General features: G+C 33.7%; 2 protein-coding genes across 2 annotated transcripts; both read left to right on the top strand.

Moving 5' to 3' along the window:
- Positions 1-398: 398 nt before the first annotated feature.
- Positions 399-4,800, top strand: LOTGIDRAFT_162800 (hypothetical protein; the record flags this gene model as incomplete). The annotated part of the gene is made up of 6 exons (XM_009058828.1): positions 399-445; positions 1,252-1,340; positions 1,777-2,124; positions 3,190-3,249; positions 3,733-4,201; positions 4,665-4,800. 6 exons carry the CDS (start codon positions 399-401, stop codon positions 4,798-4,800), a joined length of 1,149 nt encoding a protein of 382 aa, XP_009057076.1.
- Positions 4,801-8,337: 3,537 nt separating this feature from the next.
- On the top strand, positions 8,338-16,517 carry LOTGIDRAFT_162799 (hypothetical protein; the record flags this gene model as incomplete). The annotated part of the gene is made up of 10 exons (XM_009058827.1): positions 8,338-8,398; positions 10,346-10,642; positions 11,199-11,552; positions 12,771-12,818; positions 13,114-13,452; positions 13,916-14,266; positions 14,977-15,033; positions 15,303-15,371; positions 15,872-15,980; positions 16,487-16,517. 10 exons carry the CDS (start codon positions 8,338-8,340, stop codon positions 16,515-16,517), a joined length of 1,716 nt encoding a protein of 571 aa, XP_009057075.1.
- Between the last annotated feature and the right edge of the window lie 4,016 nt (positions 16,518-20,533).

The raw sequence follows: 20,533 nt of genomic DNA, 5'->3' as shown, positions 1-20,533 counted from the left end.
CGAGACGACAAAAACGAATAAACCTTGTTGAATTTCAAGAACTGAAGTTTTAATATTTTCGAGGTGCAAGTTCCCAAACGAACCCTGTGATGTGACAGCTAGAGAGCTTCAATATATTTCTAATTTTAGCAGGAAGTTTACACAGAAATATACTATTTGATTTGATTCGCTGATCGTCGTAATAAATCTTAATTTTGGCGAACAAAAGGAAATATATCGTAAAATGCGAAGCGATATCGGTTTTTTTGTAGTTAAGGTATAACTTAGTAGCTTGATATTATGAAGATGTAGTAATACCCACCAAGTTACTTATTGTATTAGGACTACTAATTCAATATATTTAATAGATAGAAATAGAAGGATACTAGGATGCTAGGATACGATACTTATGAAAGGAAATGGAAGACCATTCAAATCACATCCTGTATTGTAAAAGAAAATTTTGGTAAGATTTGGTATGAAGAGATATACATGTACCACTATAACTCATGTCAAGTGTGATTTGAACTGTCGACAACACTGGCCGAGATGATGTTTTACTGTGTGATACTATTGTTTATAATCGTTAAAGGTATTGTCGTATATTTATCTCCCACTGGTCCCACTCTATGATGTGTGGTGTTAATTCATGCATGTACTGATGTACGTACCTATACTCAAGACCAGCTGGTACAGTTAGTGGGTAGAGATTTTTGCCCGAAAAACTAGCTTTCGAGGCTGCGAGGAAGGGCGACTGCCTGCCCCCTCTGTCCACTTTGGCTCCGCCACTGCTTGCATCTTTTTCTCAAATTATTTCTTGCGGGAGAAGCGGGCTATGTGCTAACCACAGAGCTGTGGTAGTGTGAATCTCAAGCTAGATAGTTGCACACCCCCTCCCTCCCCATCAAGTTAGTCTGCTCCCCATTTGTATCCACAGTCTTGGGAGCACACTTCCTACAAAACTCACACAGTGTTTATTTCAGGTCGGCATGTTTTGAGTGTGACACAATGTAGAGGAAAAGCTTGTATACAGTGTGCCTGCCTAGAACCATTAGACACCAACCAGGACATACTTATACAGTGTAACAATTCACAGAAAATACTCAGTCTAGGATGGAATCGACGACCTATCCGATACGAGTTTCACCACGACACACCGGCTTGCACTAGATCTAATATCTACACTGGGCAACGTAGAGTGTCTTGTTTTGACACTAAAAAAGAAAATAGTTCATTATCTTTTGATCATCAGACCCTACTTGATATGTATAGGCTGTGTGTTGGACAAAACAGTTGTAATATCAGCTTCATCAGTAGAAACTACCCTATGACAATAGAAATTCCCTTCGTTTGTAAAGCAGGTAAGACCGTGGACTGTAGGAAAATAAATTTCGAAATTTGTCGTTTTGTCGGGTTTATCCTTGGTCAATAATAATCAAGACCCGTCAAAATCATATTATTTAAAGCAATTGCGGATACAGACGTACATTCTTTAAAAGTGTCAAATTCTTTCATATCGTAAAATAAAACTCATTTCCGACACTTGATACAACAGATTTGTTTTCTTTAGAGTAATAAGAACATCACAAACAGAGTTGTCAGAAATATCAAATTTCAACTTTCTAAGCCCCTTCTCTTCCCTTATTTAGGCATTTGGCTGTCGCATCTTGCAATCGAAGACGAGTGCAAGAAGTGAATCAAATTCTAAAACTAATTCATTAATTATACCTTTGTCATTCAACTTACATTGAAAACATTTTTCACTTATTCACCATAGTCGTTTATATTCCATTTCAGAGTCGAATATGATAGATATCTATAAACCGGTATCCAATTGTCGAGTTCCTTATTTAGACTTGTATCTATCTGGTGACGAACACCACGGAGAAAACTTAAACTGTGATTGTACTGTCAGCATATCCAATACATCACTTCCGGTTTATCTGTATGTGTATTTTATAAACCTTAGTGTGTCCTCGTGCGGTAATGTATCCATTACCTGTAATGGTCAGTATATATTAAACTGTTCTAACAGTGGACTACAGAGTTTATCCCAGTCAATGGGGGCGATTGATGGTGAATTTAAGATACAGATGACGAACCTGGTGGTGGACGGTGGTGATATGATGTATCTGACTCTAGGAGGTAATATTAATAATATTTACTAGGCGTCCGTCTAATGATCATATTTGTCGATGATATGATGTATCTCTTGGAGATTATATGATGTATCTTTGGAGATGATATGATGCATCTCTAGAGATGATATGATGTATCCCTTGAAGATTATATGATGTATCTCTAGAGATGACATGATGTATCTCTTGGAGGTGATATGATGTATCTCTGGGAGATGATATGATGTATCTTTGGGAGATGAGTTGATGTATCTCTGGGAGGTGATATGATGTATCTTTTGGAGATTATATGATGTATTTCTAGAGATGAAATGATGTATCTCTTGGAGATCATATGATGTATCTCTAGAGATGACATGATGTATCATCTGGAGGTGATATGATGTATCTCTGGGAGATGATATGATGTATCTCTGGGAGATGATTTGATGTATCTCTGGGAGGTGATATGATGTATCTCGCATGGAGATGATATGATGTATCTCTGGGAGATGATATGATGTATCTCTGGAAGATGATATGATATATCTCTTGGATATGATATGATGTATCTCTTGGATATTACATAATGTATGTCTTGGATATATGATGTTTCTCTTGGAGATGATAAAATGTATCTCTGGGAGATGATATGATGTATCTCTTGGAGGTGATATGATGTATATCTTGGAGATGATATGATGTATCTCTTGGAGATGATATGATGTATATCTTGGAGATGATATGATGTATCTCTTGGAGTTGATATGATGTATCTCTCCGATATGAAATGATGTTTCTCTTGGAGATGATAAAATGTATCTCTGGGAGATGATATGATGTATCTCTTGGAGGTGATATGATGTATCTCTTGGAGGTGATATGATGTATCTCTTGGAGATGAAATGATGTATCTCTGGGATGCATGATGGGGGGGTGGTCTTATGTCGATAAAGAATTACTGTTTTCAGATTTTTATTTTCCTGTTGCGCATGGGTAAACGGAAGTGCCGGTAAAATAGCGAAAAGGGAACTGAACCGGTTCACGGCTAAATATCCACTTCGTATAACCATCACACGTGATATAATTGTAGGTAGGGGTGATTGTGCTATGGATGTAAAATGTAGCGGGTGTGACGATAGTATATCAATAGGTAAATAAACAATAATTATTATATCCCAAAACATACACTTCACCTATAGTCAAACGAATCGCCATATTGCATAAAATCACATTTCTTTTCTTGGGTAACGACTTTTTTCACAGCGATTTTATATTACACCTTGTATATTATATAGATATCAATACCTCAGGTCGTGCATCTTGTGATGTTAAGGATGTATGGACTTCAAATGTCTTCGTAATGATTGAACCTGTTCCGTATAATTTTGCCACATATGTATACGAAACTACTTATGGTTCTTACATGGTAATAACACACACGAACGTAGTTCACAAACATTTTGAATTTCTTCCTTGACTTAATAAGTTTTTATAAAAGGCTATAATATTTCAACAAAGACTTTAATTCACATTTCAAGACATTTCTAAACAGGTTCGTGTGTGTTAGTTCCATGTAAGAACCATGCGTAGTTTTGCTTGGTTTAACAATCCGTTTTAATTGATTTTTCTTCAGAAACCAGTACCTTCAATCCCGATGAGGTTACCACAGAATATAAGATAACGTATGAATCTAGTCAACTAGGGGAGCGTACAACCAACGAATACATCCATATTGATAACTGCACGACAGAGATTCCATACAAGGGAGATAATACTTTTCTACTAAGTTTAGAGGGCACGTCGACAATTGAGATTACAACAGAAAAATCTAATACCACAGACCGCTTCTCGACAGTTGAGATTACAACAGAAAAGTCTAATTCCACGGACCACATCTCCTCAATTGAGGTTACAACAGTAAAGTCTAATACCACAGACCGCTTCTCGACAGTTGAGCTTACAACAGTGAAGTCTAATACCACGGACGATACAGGAGATGACCACAACAACGAATCAATTGATAAATACATAATATATGGAATATTGGCCGCTTTGTTGGTTATTATTGTCGTGGTTGTTTTATCAGGCTTATGCCACTCAAGGTAAGAACTGCTAGCTGATTGGTATGCTTTAGTCCTATTCTGACAACAGAAACAAGACATTGTGCCAATCAATCTGCTAGTTACACCTTTTAGTTTTCGCGTATCATTCTGAATACAGAAAACACGGAATATTGTGCCAATCTGCTAGTTTGTTGGACTCGACAATTTGGTATGTCAAAGACTGTCATGGTACATGATACTGTGATATGCTCTAACCCCACTCAGGCAACAAAAACTGTCACTGATATGCTCTGTTCTCTTACTGACTCTGATTTAAAAACTGTCATTGTACCAAGTAATATGCTATATCTGTCTAGTCCCAATCTGGCCGATAATTCTACCTGGAAATAATTCATTTTTTTTTGTTCGATGGTGGATCACTGCTATCGTGTTACAATCTTTTAAGCTATTGGAAACGATAATTACGTTTGATTTTTTTGATTAATAGTAGTGTATATTTTAGATATAAAAGTCAAGAGGTGATGCAGGAAGATGGAGTATTTTTTACACGGATAGATTCCCGACACCCAGAAGTGATTCCGTTATCTTATACTAATTATAGCTATATTGGAGAAGGAGAGCAGATTTCACAAACATGAAAACACATTCAACTAACTCAAACTACATGAGTGAGAAAGAAACAACTATATTTTACAATAAGAAACAACAGTTTATATGGATATAGACTTCTATTTATTATTGAACACAACGTTTCATTACACATACAGGTAACGTTATCAAGTGATTATTAACCATACAGATCAGAACATTATATATACCAGCTAAAAACTTAACAACTCAAAAGATACAACATAAACTACTTATTATAACAAATAACAGTTAGATTACATTATAATAAATAGATTCAATAAAAACTGTTGTTTCTTAATGTGCTGTGATACTTCTAAATGTCTTACAACGATTATATTTTACAAGTTTAACAACTTAGGTTCACAGTAAAGGATCCCTTCTACCAGCTGGTCCTTGGCCAAACCTCTTGGCATTAGACTTTCTCGGATTATCCGAATCTAATTACAGCTGAGTCAACTGGAATTATGAGTGACGATGAATTATCCACGGTCATCGGACTTTAACGCCGACCGAGATTAAAACCCACGAATGACATCATGTAAAGAACCAACGATCTACCGACTGCGCTACAGAACATATATAATTTAATAATGACAGGTGGCGTGTGTGAGGAGAGGTATGCTCACCATGGAACACTTGACGTACTCTAGGTGTGTCAGTGCGTATGCTACCTTGCCTGACAAGCCTTTTACTTGTTTCGTTATCTTTATGTAATTAGTTATTGGATTTAGAAACTGTTTTTTGGGCTGACAAATGATTACTTCTGTTCGTTATGCAATAACATTCCAAGAAATAAAGACTGTTTATGGTGCAATTCTGTTTTCGTAGAGGATGAATTGCGCTTTATGGTCCTTAATGTATTCGCCCACGTGGAAGGTTCTATCGTCGAGTACTGTTCATCACAGCGCATCACGCAAGATCCGTTTCTAATTATGACTATAAATTGTGGAATAGCGCGACCTAAAATTGAACTGACTTTCGATATGATGACGAATTATGAAATTGCCGATGCTCCCTTGTGGAAGTGATTCTGATTGCCTTTAGTTTGGGGTGTACTTGGTCGCTATAAATATGCGTGTAACGTCACCAGTACGCGACCTTGGATATAAATCTCGTGAGATTACAATGGAAACTGAAAATATCGAAATTGAAAGTGAGCTTAGAGGATCATTGTTAAAATTACTTCACCTTTTGATGATATCGCTTTTTTTGTTTTATTTTAATTCATTATAATATTTTTTTTCGCATTATTGAATATGAATTTTATATAAGTTGATAATTTTTTCTTCTAAAACAATAAACCTAGGCCAACAATAGAACACATTCTGCGAGCAGAGCTGTGAATAATGAAAAAAAAGTGAATAATTTCAAAGCAAAGCGGACAAATATCTTTATGAGAGAACGTTTTTCTAACAGAACTATGGATAGTGGGATTTAATCTCCATCAGCGAATATTTTACCAACTATATCCTCTAAAACACACACTGGGCTAGAATGTGGTCTTAGTCTTGAAATATTCAACAGAATACTGGTCAAACTTTGGCCTCATGTACTATATTTCATTACTTTTAAGTGATTTTTTCGGGGTTCAAATGAACTGATTACAAGCTCTCGTGGATGTACAATATAAAATTAACCTCCATATTTCTCTTTCTTCTACTCAAAAATTGTTTACTGTTAAATAAGAATAATAAAGGATAGGGGTCACAAAAACCAAGTTAATTCTGATTTATAGGGTGTAATCATCCGTTAGAAATCATTTACAACTCGTTTTCAAGGGTGGGATACCGTTACCAACTCCCAACGTATATCGAAAACAACCAATCAGAGATTGATCTGGTCCTATTGTATATATTGGGGTCGCGGTAGAAAAGAACTTGATTTGATTATTGGAGTTTTGATAGAGCAATAGTCCAGATTACTTAGCAAGATTCAGTTTCTCTGTTTGTATAGTCAAATTTATCAAGTCTCTTTTTTGAGATACTACCTTTAAGCAACTTTCGGTAATACATCGTCAACAATTAGAAAGAATTCTGTGTTTCTGAAATCAAACAATAATCCAGATTACTTACTTACTTTCTGTATGTTTATAGCCTATTTAAAGTGATGCTATGTCTAAGAATGAACATGAAATTTAATTCTCATGAATGGTCAATATGAGTATATATTTATCAGTGAACTTACCTGGTGTCATAAAGTTACAACAGAATTCATAAAACTAAGTAATTATTAAAAAACGCCTAATCTTAATATTAAGCTCTTATATAAAATATCTCCTCGGCCGGTACATTTTGGAGAAGTCATTTCTGCCTTTCCCGAAATGTACTTATGAATAACGACAACTCTTTCTGGGTTTGGAAATCAGGCCCACCCGATGCCACCCTTTCCATGACGTCATTTGTAAACATTAAGAGCTAGCCTTGACGTTTGGTATTGTAGTATTTTTCAATGTCTTGTCACTGTGTTTATATTGTAGCAATAGAAACTATGGAGCAAATCTGTTATAGGATCCCATTATCTCAAATACAATGTACATAAATATTTTGTATAGCATAAGTGTGGGTTATTGAGTGATTGTCAAAGTACTATAAATTACAATACATACTGATACATTTATACTTTGATACCTTTATATATACCGATTTGTGCCTTTTATAAAGTGGATAATACTAGTGGGCCACACCAGGTATTCAAAGAAAAGGCAACTCGTATATTGTTCATATATAACAAATACATTTCTAAACACTAAGGTGTCAATTATTCCAAATGCGTACTTAAAAGAGGTTTTCGGTTCAGATTTTAGTAGAGAGGAGTTCTATAGTTGGTTTGAAACCAACATAAACTTCTGTATAATAGTCTTAGAATAATGAATTCTACCCAACCATGGGTTATTATAGCTATTCGTGAACTAATTACATAGTGTTAAGACAATACAGGAAAGTTAATGTTTGAAATTATTGCTTAAAAATATTGTTTATGTTTTCGTAAACATTTAAAAAATATACCTCGTAGACAACTGTTATTTGGAGTACAAGTATATATGGCAATTGCCACTGAGATGTTGTGATCTTATGGACAAAGCTTCTTATTATAAAGGTTGGTGGCAGTTTCAAAATATTGCGATCTGACTAAAACTTATTTGATTGTGGCTAGTTTTTTTGGGTCTTAAATCCATGATCAGTGTAAATAGTGTTGGATATAAAATATAATCAAAATTTGAAATATCACGACTTTATGCTTTTGGTGCTGGTAGATTTATTTTATTGAAAATGGGTGCACAGGTATAGCGAATTTGTCAATTTGAATTGAATTTGAAATATCATACTGCAGTAAATGTGTGTTTTAGATATTTGCAAATAGCAAAGAGTGAGATAGTTGTTTGGTTGTTTGGTGAATTGCCATAAGATAAACTTTTCAAACCGTTCTGGTTATTATACTGTTAGATTAATACTGGGATATTTTCTTTCAGCATTTATAAATCATTTCTAATTTTAATCAATTGATTCAGTACAGTATCTGGAAAGTATCGTAGAAATAAAGATAAAATGAAGAAAATGAGTACGATATTTGTTGTTGTTTTTATGAATTATTTATATCAGCTATCAGGTTGGTTTACTATTTTTTTTACATTATTTCTTTACAGACAATTTTCATTTACAATTGTTTAACTTCATATTTAACTTCATATTTAACTTGTTTATAATTAAATATTTATTCTTTTTTAGATTCTATTCTATTTTAGATTCAAATTTATAAATGTTTCTATTTAAAGGGACATATTCGCCATTTTGGGGGTTGATTTGAGCCTTTAATTAATAAATATATAAGATAAAAGTCTTTAGAATTACTAGAAATGTACGAAAATCCCACAATTCCTTCGAATTCTCTCAAACTAGGAATTTCGTTTCCTGTTTCTATAGATGTCTCTTATATAAGGCAGTGTCTCAAGAATAAACGACTAATCCTTTAACTTTCAAACGCGAATAATTCTGGACACAAATTCTAGCCAAAACAAAAATTCCCATATCTGAGACTAAGGTGGGATTGGTTAAAAGAAAATGGCGCAACTGTCCCTTTTATGGTTTGTTTTTAAAACATAATAGCGATTTCTTTTTTGATTATTTAATTCCATAAAAGTTACCTGTTTAAAATTTATCAAAGGGACAGATTCGCTTTCAGTTTTACCTTAGTCTCAGAAATGGGATTTTTTAGCTAAGCTAATCAGTAATAGTGCTCACATCTCACCTTCGAAATTTGAGCCTTCAAATCTATGTCTGTCCACAATTATCAGAGTTTCAAAGTTAAAAAGACGACTCGTCTTTTCCTGTGACTCTGCCATATTATATGTAGAAAAGACAAATATAGACATTGAATTTCTTATTTTGAGATATTTTTGAAGGAATTATGCGATTTCCGTATGTTTCTAATACTTCTGAAGACTATTTACAAAAACCATATATATCAACTGCCGAAAATGGCAAATCTGTCCTTTTAAACTTATAAATATTGTATATATTGTATATATTGTATATATTGTATGTATATATTGTATATATGATTTGGTTAACAAATTGGTGATCAATAAAATTATTATTATTATTATTATTATAGAAGTTTCCTATTTAGATTTATTTGATTTTATAGAAGTTTTGTTCTCAAAATTAACAAACTTTGTAGCAGTTTCCGTTAAGATGTATTTTATTTGATAAATGTTTCGTTTTAAGATTTATCTACAATTTAACGTTTCTATTTTAGATTTATCTACAATTTAACGTTTCTATTTTATATTTATCTACAATTTAACGTTTCTATTTTATATTTATCTACAATTTAAAGTTTCTATTTTACATTTATCTACAATTTAACGTTTCTATTTTATATTTATCTACAATCTAAAGTTTCTATTTTAGACTTATCTACAATTTAACGTTTCTATTTTAGATTTATCTACAATTTAACGTTTCTATTTTAGATTTATCTACAATTTAACGTTTCTATTTTATATTTATCTACAATTTAACGTTTCTATTTTAGATTTATCTACAATTTAACGTTTCTATTTTAGATTTATCTACAATTTAGCGTTTCTATTTTAGATTTATCTACAATTTAACGTTTCTATTTTAGATTTATCTACAATTTAACGTTTCTATTTTATATTTATCTACAATTTAACGTTTCTATTTTAGATTTATCTACAATTTAACGTTTCTATTTTAGATTTATCTACAATTTAACGTTTCTATTTTATATTTATCTACAATTTAACGTTTCTATTTTAGATTTATCTACAATTTAACGTTTCTATTTTATATTTATCTACAATTTAACGTTTCTATTTTATATTTTTTTATTTTGATTTTTAATTTGACCAATTCTCATAATTATAAATCTTTCTAATTTCTTGATCTAAATCTGCTGTTCATTTTTAGAATTATCTAACTCAAGAAATGCTATCTTTTTGTTTCATCAATGGTATAGTGGTATGAACATCAATTTCCAATTTAATTTTCTTTTGTATTCTACATTAACCGCTTACGTGTTTCATTTCAGAACAAACCTGCATTTCTCAGTCCTGTTTGACTCACTCTTTATCGTGTTCATCAGGACAAGTACTCTCTGTCAGAGCAGCCTATTATTACAAGAAGAGTTCGGGGCCGTGTGCAGATGCGTGTGCGGACCCAACGAACTGTTGTAATTATAAGTCTGGTGACTTTTCTGTTGGGTCGTTAGAACCTGCGACACTGGAGTATATCCGACATGAGTGCACTGCCCAACAAACGTGTACCTTTACAGTGCCGTACAATTCTAACTCTCATTATATATTTTATAATACCGTGTGTGTATCGGGTAAGTCCAGTTTTATTATATTATTATATTTTATATATATATATATATATATATAACTATTAGTAGCGGAATGGGTAATTGCGTTATAATTGGTATGAAAATCGCATTAACTGAAAATAAATCCATCAAATGAGAAAAAAGGGTTAAATTATACAAATAAAATACATTGCCCTACATGCGTTATGTAGAAAAGTTACATTCAATGAAAACAAAAATACGTACATATCTATGACGTATGATGAAAACTTATGTTTAGTGTATTTTGCTGAACAAAATTCAATTCTTTATTCACGCCTTCTTATTTATTAATTTATTCATTTATTAATTCATTGAAGCGTTCTTTTTTCTATATTTCGTTCGAAGAGAAAAACGATATATCTATCAAACCAAATATAAGTCCATAAGCAGGCAATATTGCAATAATACAATAGTACAATACATGGCGCTTAAACATGTGAATTAACTTGAAAGGAAGTAATCCGGCTCGTTGTTTAAGTTGTACACACTGAATGAACACGAATTGGACGTAATAAATCAGAAGTTTTTTTTCTTTCAGAATCCAAGGTGTTGAGTTTACTCTGTAAAGATTCCGTTTCAACTCTCTTCCAATCGTACATGTTTTATCATGGTCGACACCGCAGTGACTCAAAGGCTGTAACTTGTTCGTGTGAGATCGATGCACCATCAGGAGAACTGAGTGTGAGATCAGAATACGTCAATCTTCATGCTACTACCTGTCCTAGCTTTTCGACCAGTTTATCCAAAGTAAACCTAAACGCCTGTGGAACAAATGGGTTACAGAAGCAGTACGGTTATTTAGGAAAGGTATCAGTACCACTGACACTGGACGTTAAGAACCTGATTTCCAGATCATCAGACGTTTTCTGGCTGTTGTTTCAGGGTGCTGGAAGTGAGTTAACTTACTTTAAGTTATAATATCTCCTATGATGACATTTGGTTAAAATGAGTCTTTGTTTAGCAGTTGACTTACACAAAAGTATCCCTCTATAATACAATAAAATCGTAAATCTAAGTAATAATCAATTAAACTTAGTAATTTTGAAACATGCTGAGAAGCGCGTTTCAAGGATTATTTAGGTTAATGCATATATCTTCTTATATAGATTCTATTCTTTAATCATGCCATCTTGGTAAGTCCAACTGATGATGATATACACTTGTTGACCAGTTTGAGACTTTGAATTGTATGTCCATTCTAAGAGGTAGTATACTTGTAAGTCACTGCTTTCCCCATCTTTCAAATTCAAGCCTTTCTTGACGTATCGCATCTGTCCTACTTTGTTCATATGACCCTTGTTCTGTTATTGAAACGTTACATCGGCTTCTATGAGGATTTTATAACAACAAAAAGTGCAAAAAATAATTATGTAACTAATGACAAGGGAAATTTCAAGCCACTCCTTACATTGTATTTCAATGCATTATGTTTTCAATATAAAGCAAAAAAGGGTTTAAAGATGGGATTCCTCATTTTTCAGTGTCAAATTTAGCAAACTATTTGATTAATTTGTGTTTCTAATGAATTATCATGTATTCTTAATCAAATCAGTATGTTTTTATTGCATATAATTAAGAGTTTTAACCAATCCTAAATGTCCATGTATTTATCGTCTGGATAAAAAATAAGGACTTTTTGACCTTTCTTAATCGGTCACTCATTGGAATTCTGCTGGTAATTCTCTTCTAATTTAGTTAATTATGAATTAATTATGGACATGTGAGACAAACTGGTATTTTTCCATTGGAACATTAGAACATCTACTTTCTATTCATATAAGTATTAGCATTTATATTTTCATAAATGAAGATAAGGGAACCCATCTTTAATACAGCTCATTTAGAATTGTACAAGGGGTTTCATACATTGATTAGGTGTGAATAGAGCACCTAGCCAATTATGAATTCACTTTGCCGAAACACAAGAGCAAATTACTTGAATTTTTCAAAATTCTTTTATCTCGTTCCATTGCGCTCCTGCAACCCGACTGTTGTCTTCACATTAATCAAGTTTGGCCCCTTATTACACCCTAATTCGATGGGGCTTGTGCTACCACTGTCCCCTTCCCCCCAATTACAACTTCATACATGTAATTTATTTTTCTTCCAGGTGAACAAATTACTGTGACGTGTCAAGGTTGTGGCGTCAAAGTTACAGGTAATATCAAATTTTCGTGGTACTTAAATGAGATTTGTGTAGAAACCACATTATTCCTAATTAAGAAAATTGATTCTACCTTTAGTCCAATGTTTTTAATATCCCCCTTTTCTTGTGTGCATGATTTGGATGGTCCTTATGTCTAAAAGTCTCTAAAGGTCATTAGCACAATCTTCAAACAGACTGACGTGGAAGTCGGAAAACAGAATAGCTGAAAGCTTATTAGATATATTAACACATACGAGTCGATGGATATACATTAACACACTTCTTACATATTCATTTTTCAATTCAGGTGCATGTGGAAGAACACAGCATGTATTTGTGGGTTGTTACGGAGCTTCCAGTTGTAATAGCCATACACTTACGTGTAAACCAGGCAAATTTATTGGACTAACTTCCAGACTCTACCGCGGACGAAAGGCAAACGCGGCATCTTGTACACTGTCGTCATGTAACACCGTGGCTGACTGCTGTGAATATGTTTCCAACGATCCTCGAGAGCTGTTGAACCAGAAAGAAACCGAGCGGATCCATGCCAGTTGTGATGGGAAAGAAACTTGTGATTTTAACCCGGATCTCAGCAATCCTGCTTTTTATACTTTCTCCTACTATGTTTATGATTGTATTCCAAGTAAGTATTGTTCTAAGACTTATATCTAAAATGACTCATGACAGACGAGATGAAGTCTACCAGCTGATAAATTATGTTTGCAGCTATCCAAATCACTTTTTAAAACAAAAACATTCCTTTATGGAAAAACAATATTACTTGTGTGACTGTAGACGACGGGAGAAACACATCGGAACGTTGCATTACACTTAAGTAAGTAATTGTTGTTCCTTCAAGCTGATTCGAGTATCATACTTACTATTACTAAAAAAACAAAGTATTGGCTACGGCTATGGACGCGACGAAAGAACATATATGACCCCACATGAGAGTGACTGTCTCCCCTGCCTCTATAGTTTCAGCACTCCGGCTGATTTTATCAATCAATTATTTTCCTGTGGAGAAACGCTTACAATTTCAAAATATCATTTAAAGACTCTAAAGACTGTATAATGTTATTCTGAAAATACAAATTCTATTCCAGGTACTAGTTTTGTTGATGTTGTCACTGGTGGATCATTATCTGGAGAAACTGAACTTTTCCTGACTTATAAAGGTGCATCACGAACAGCTGGCACGTCTACTTCCTGCTCCTGTGACATCACTTCCGCTTCATTTCCGATAGACGTTTCCGTTTATAGATTATCCTTACATCCCGACTCGTGTTGCCAGTTTAAAATGTCGTCATCGTTAGGGGCGTTACCGTCGGCATGCGCTGAACCAGATGGTGCCAAGCTGTACACCTATTCCTTCACGTCATCATCAGCACTGAAGATTCAATTGGACAACATGATCGCCAGGACTGGGGATTCATTGTTCGTCAGAATAGGAAGCGGTGAGTAATTAGGATGTATTTTGCACTGATTTAGTATCCTTCTGGATAAGTGGATTCAGTTTAGCTTGTTATTAAAGAAAGATGTTTCGGATTAGCTACAGATTATTGCTATGAGAAAACAGTGTTGTGTTACTCTGGCATGTATTTATTATAAACAAGAACATGAGGCAATTCAGAACATAAACGCTACCAAAGCAACACTTATTGTAATGTAGGAAGAACTACCCAGTCACAGGTATAATTCTACCATTGACTGAGTCTAAGGACTTGTGTATTATGAAAATGAAAACATGTTGCATCCTGTTGACTCCAGTTTCAGTTACATGTGTATCTCAGTAACATGTCAACGGTTTTTGTCAACAGCACACTCTAGAATAGACCGACAAATCTGGATCTACCCATTCCTCCGACATGATATTCGGGTGGGTTATCGGAACTGGGTTTAGGGCCAGATGTATAATGTCAGTTCTGATATCCCATCCGAATATCACATTAGAAACTTGATAGGACCAGATTTGTCGGGATATTCTAAAATTTTTTTTACTAAAAGCGAGTGAATATTGTACTGATACATATCTCTTTGAGATTTTTGATTGACTTTGATTTTTATCAATGTTTAGATCGTGACTCATATTACGCCTTTTTCGTTTATATTTATATATAAGAATTCATCTTCACAATCTTTTTAATATGTTAAATTGTATTTGTAGCCAGTGGTATAGATGCATCATGTGGTGGTTGTTTCGAGCAGCCGGTTGTAGAGGATGGTAAGTAAATATCTTAGGAATAGCATTAAAGATTTGTCTAGGTCGGAAGGGGAAAAAGAGACCAGTTACCGAGTGTTATCCAGCAACATAATGCCACAAGGTCCTTTAGCTCAACTTCTTTGTCAATTCCTGGTGCAGGAACATTTCTTTATATTAGTTTACTTATAGTTTTCGAAATGATTATGCTAAATAGTAATCGTATGGTTATTTTAACTACCATTAAACGACATCGTGTAATATTTTAAAATATAATTTGTGTCTTTCTATAGCTACAACTGTATGTCAGTATCCTAAAAATGAAACCACAACTGAAGAAACAGCAACCGGAGCTAGCACAGGTAAGGCGGTGTGTCATCTTTTTTGTGTTTTTTCATTTCACATTTCAATGGAAATAGCTGAGGAGGAGATATGGGCACCAGGTGAAGTTGATTACGTCTGATTAATATTATGCCTATGGAGTGGTATGGTTTACGATTTTAACTGCAAAAAATTAGCATCCGAATCACATCGTCCATTGCCCTGTTTATGACATATTCCCAATGTCAAGCAATTACGAACATCGTCTGATACCTTGACTGCAATAGGCACCTTTCTTGGTATGTACATTACCGAATACAACCAGTCATAGCCCTCGACAAACAATAAGGCTGATTGTTTACAGACTTTCTGACGAGGTTTCTGATCGGCTGTATTTGCTAGCGTACAACTTAACCAAATTCCTGCATTTACATACTTGCAGTCAAGACACAGCACAGTTCGTAATAGCTTGACATTTTGGAGGCTGCCAGTAAGCACCCAGTAGGATGTAGAACTCTATTCTATGATTTTATTTATATAGGTGATAATGGTGGAGATGAAGATGGTAATATTATTGCTATAGCAGCCGGTACGGTTGGTGGTATAGTGTTACTCGGGTTACTCATCTTTGCTGTGAGACGATTTATGAGGTAAGTTAAACGGGACCCTTGTCTTTAATCTGTAATATAATGTAGTGTCCGACTTCCAGGTACGTTCTCAGAGACTAAATGGATTTTAACGAATGTTTTTCAATTTCATTGTCTTGTATTTTGTTCGCTTCACATTCACAACAGTCTAAATCCGATAAGAAAATTAAGTATAGGTCTCTTGAATAGACAATGGGTGAACCAATGACCAATGATATCCACTGGCTGATCATACAACTGCATTGCGTTAACTTTATCTTGTTTTATGATTCATTGAATATCTGAATAGGTTGAAATTGAAGCTTGAATATATATTTTATTAGATGTGAAGTAAAACAGGTTGTCTAAATAAACAATGACATCAATTTACAGTATTGAAGATATAAATATATTAGTTTTGATGGAATACTATTGTCTAAGTATACACATAATGAAAATGATCTACAAAATATTGAAAAAAGTTTAATTTTAACCAAATACAATTGTTTATGATCGATTTTATTTTTCAGGTCCAAGAAAACTGATCCTCTTAATTTTTAAAAAATTGAAAATAATGGGAAGAAAAAAGTCATAACATTTACCTCAATTGTAAATAGATTGTATAAAATATAAATATATTTACAGCGATATACAATTATAGTGGGATACAGACATTGACATTAACTCAATTGTAAATATGTAGTGTTAATTGTAAATATATTTACAGCGATATACAATTATAGTGGGATACAGACATTGACATTAACTCAATTGTAAATATGTAGTGTTAATTGTAAATATATTTACAGCGATATACAATTATAGTGGGATACAGACATTGACATTAACTCAATTGTAAATATATAGTGTTAATTGTAAATATATTTACATGGTTTTACAAGTATAATCAGAAAAAGACATTGATATTACCTCAATTGTTAAGTAATTATAAAAACGAACGTTAAAAACGGATTGGTTTGGAAGAAAGCAGTTTGAATTGATGGGTTTTGGGGTATTTGTCCCTTATGTCGACCACTCCGCACTCCAGTAAAATCAATAAATCAATAATATTAGTATACAATAAATCAATAATAGTAGTATACAATAAATCAATAATATTAGTATACAATAAATCAATAATAGTAGTATACAATAAATCAATAATATTAGTATACAATAAATCAATAATAGTAGTATACAATAAATCAATAATATTAGTATACAATAAATCAATAATAGTAGTATACAATAAATCAATAATATAATTATAAGCTTTTAGTCCTCTACATGAAGATTTACAAAGTACATATAGATAGAGAATTAAATATACAATATTTTTACAAATAAACAGTGAAATTCAATTAGAACAGTTCATCATTAGTACAGTTCTTAAACATAGAGCTAATGAAATTTCATGCTGTTTTTTTTATATTTCTCAGCATTGTCAACAAACATTGCTGGATTAAATTTTAGAAGCTCAACCTTAAACTGGATACTGTTTAAACTATAGAAGTACATCATATAAACATAATGTTGTAAAGAGTGTATGTTCTCTTGCATGATAATCATAATTTACCACATCTATCACAAAGTAATTGAACATAAATGCAGGTCTGAATAAAAATCCAATTAAACCAGGATATTTTTTGATTATCATTTTCAATTTAAGTTGCCAAACTGTGTTTTGAGAGTTCAGTACTATTTTCATATTGCTGATGTTTAAACGACTGCATATTATATTATAATATTTTATATTATGTTACATTTCTTGTATATAGTACATCGTTCATTGTAAATCATTTTTATAGAATAGACATTGCCTCATCAGATTAAAAAAAACTGTACCAATGTGCGAAATATTTAGCCCCTATCATCAAGTCCTACTTTGTTAAAGCACAGCTTCAACGAAAGATGGCCTGGACAGATTGCTTAATATTTCTGTAATTGGTCGCGTCTTCAGTGGCTATTGAATCTGATTGATTGTAGATCCACTTCCGTTTTGTTGATGGTAAAAATTAATTAAAATAATTCTATTATTGTGACAATGTCTTCGGATTCTAATACTTTGCTCGAACAATCGATAAAGTTAACATCCACGGATAATATATCAAATATAATCTTACAAAACTTGTGGGGGTTGCCAAAAGACCGAATATGCTTAATTGTAGTTATTTCCCGTAATGGAATTTGAAAGCGTCGTAACAGAAAATTCAACACAAATCCCAGACTATATCCTCGTCGTAGACAGGAGTAGTGTGAGTGTCAGAGACTACCGAATATAATACATTTTGCAAGCATTTTTGACAAATACACTCCACTAAAATGACATATTTTTCAAGCAATACATTTCACTAACAAACAGTCTAATCTTTCGTTAGTTTTTTTTATTAGTTTTTAGATTTAATGTAGCCACTTTAGATAGGGTCTAACGACAACTCTATTGAACGCCAGATTAACCTTTTGACCTAACTCTATGCAGCACTGGCATGACGCTGTGTTTATCAGATTAGGTCAAAAGGTTAATTTGACGAACGTTCAAGAGGGTTGTCGTTAGCCTTACTGTATATGAAAACAAGTGGTTGCCTAGCAAGGTACGCCCACTTTCCTGATACATTTTCAGTATATCAAGGGCAGTTACCTATCTGTGTCAAATCATACCAAAAATCTAATTTGTGCAAGATATTGTTGATTTAAACAAACACACATTATTTGATAAAATTGTGACATAAACTGTCACCTCTATCGCCAACAAATTTGATGCGTTTTTAGTAAGTCATAGGCAATAACTCAAATTCCGTTGATCGAAAAATTGTCAAATTTATTCTTGACTAAGATTTTATCATTATAAATGATCATACCAAGTTTCATTTAAATCGGATTAATACTGTATATTGTGTTCACAAACAAATTTTGACGCGTTTTTCATAAACCAAGGGCAATAACTCAAAACCATTCATCGAAAGATAGCTAAATTTTGAACTTGTCCAAGATCTCATCATTATAAATATTAACACCAAATTTCATTTAAATTGGATGAAAACTGTAGTCTTTATTGTTTTGACAAACACATTTTGACGCGTTTTTCATAAGTAAAGGGCAATAACTCAAAAATCGTTCATCGAAAGATAGCCACATTCGAACTTGTCCAAGATCTCATCATTATAAATATTCACACCAAATTTCATGGAAATTGGATGAAAAATGTAGTCTCTATTGTGTTCACAACCACATTTTGACGCGTTTTTCATAAGTCAAGGGCAAAAACCGTTCATCGAAGATCGTCAAATTCGAACTTGTCCAAGATCTCATGAATATAAATGATCACACCAAATTTCATTCAATTCAGATAAAAACTGTTGTCTCTATTGCGTTCACAAGCCAATTGTGAACGGACGGACCGACAGACGGACCGACGGACGGACAGGGGCGACGACATTATACGACCACATTATAATGTGGGCGTATAAAAAGGAACGAAAGTTGGTCTAGTTCTGATTTGACTGGCCAAAGAAACAAGTTGGCATTAATTCGGTACCCCCACAACATTTCTATTGTAAGTATCCAGATCTTTGATGTTGGCCCTACTCGTACTACATGGTATAAGATAAGTACCATCTTCAATATTGGCCGGGTTACATGTACTCATACTACACGGAGTAGGATAAGCACCATCTTTAATATCGGCCGTGTTACATGTACTCGTACTACATGGTATAAGATAAGTACCATCTTCAATATTGCCTGTGTTATAAGTACTCGTACTACATGGTATAAAATAAGTACCATCTTCAATATTGGCCGTGTGACATGTTCTCGTCTGTTCTTCATCGGGTTCCGAATATAAATGTGGAATCACGTTATTCTCTGCATGACTGGTTTGGTTCTTCCTTGTTAAATCAATATAATCATAATGAGGTTGTTCACCATTTCCAGACCCAGCGAGAGTATTTCGAGTCCTTTGTTGCCTGGAAATTGAAAGAAAACACGAAATATAAGAGGTCTCTTTACGGTATCTCGAATGAAACTAACAAACAGATAATGAGGCATGCTGTAAAGCAGGCCTGTGCAACCTTTCCGCAACGGCGGGGCACATTTGAGGGATGCGAGTAGGCCGTGGGCCACGTAACCAACCATCAATGAATCATGGAATAAACAATGAGAAACATGCAATTTTTTCAAGTCATATATTCAATAACGTATTTCAATGTGCATTGCAAATAACAGATATATTTGACGTAAAATCACTGTTCACACGAGGTCAGACCTTTGTTGGTTAGATTCATTTTGACGTCATACTTTGATATAACAGCGCGGATTATAATGGGTTTCGATATCACACCGACAGTGACAAGAGCAAACGAAGCATTTGCTCGCGGGCCGCATTTCCCTCAAATTTTACATGACGCCGCGGGCCGCACGAAATCATCTCGCAGGCCGAAATCATCTCGCGGGCCGTAGGTTGCACAGGCCTGCTGTACAGCAACATACACAGTTTGATTTGGTTTCTAGACAACTAAATGATTCCTTTAAAAGAAATTAAAACAATGAAATAGAGGAATTGCTTGATAAAACAGTAG

Source organism: Lottia gigantea, assembly GCF_000327385.1.
Source record: "Lottia gigantea unplaced genomic scaffold LOTGIsca_36, whole genome shotgun sequence".
NCBI classification, from domain to species: domain Eukaryota; kingdom Metazoa; phylum Mollusca; class Gastropoda; family Lottiidae; genus Lottia; species Lottia gigantea.
Note: the sequence above shows the minus strand (reverse complement) of the source record. Positions and strands in the feature narration are given on the sequence as shown.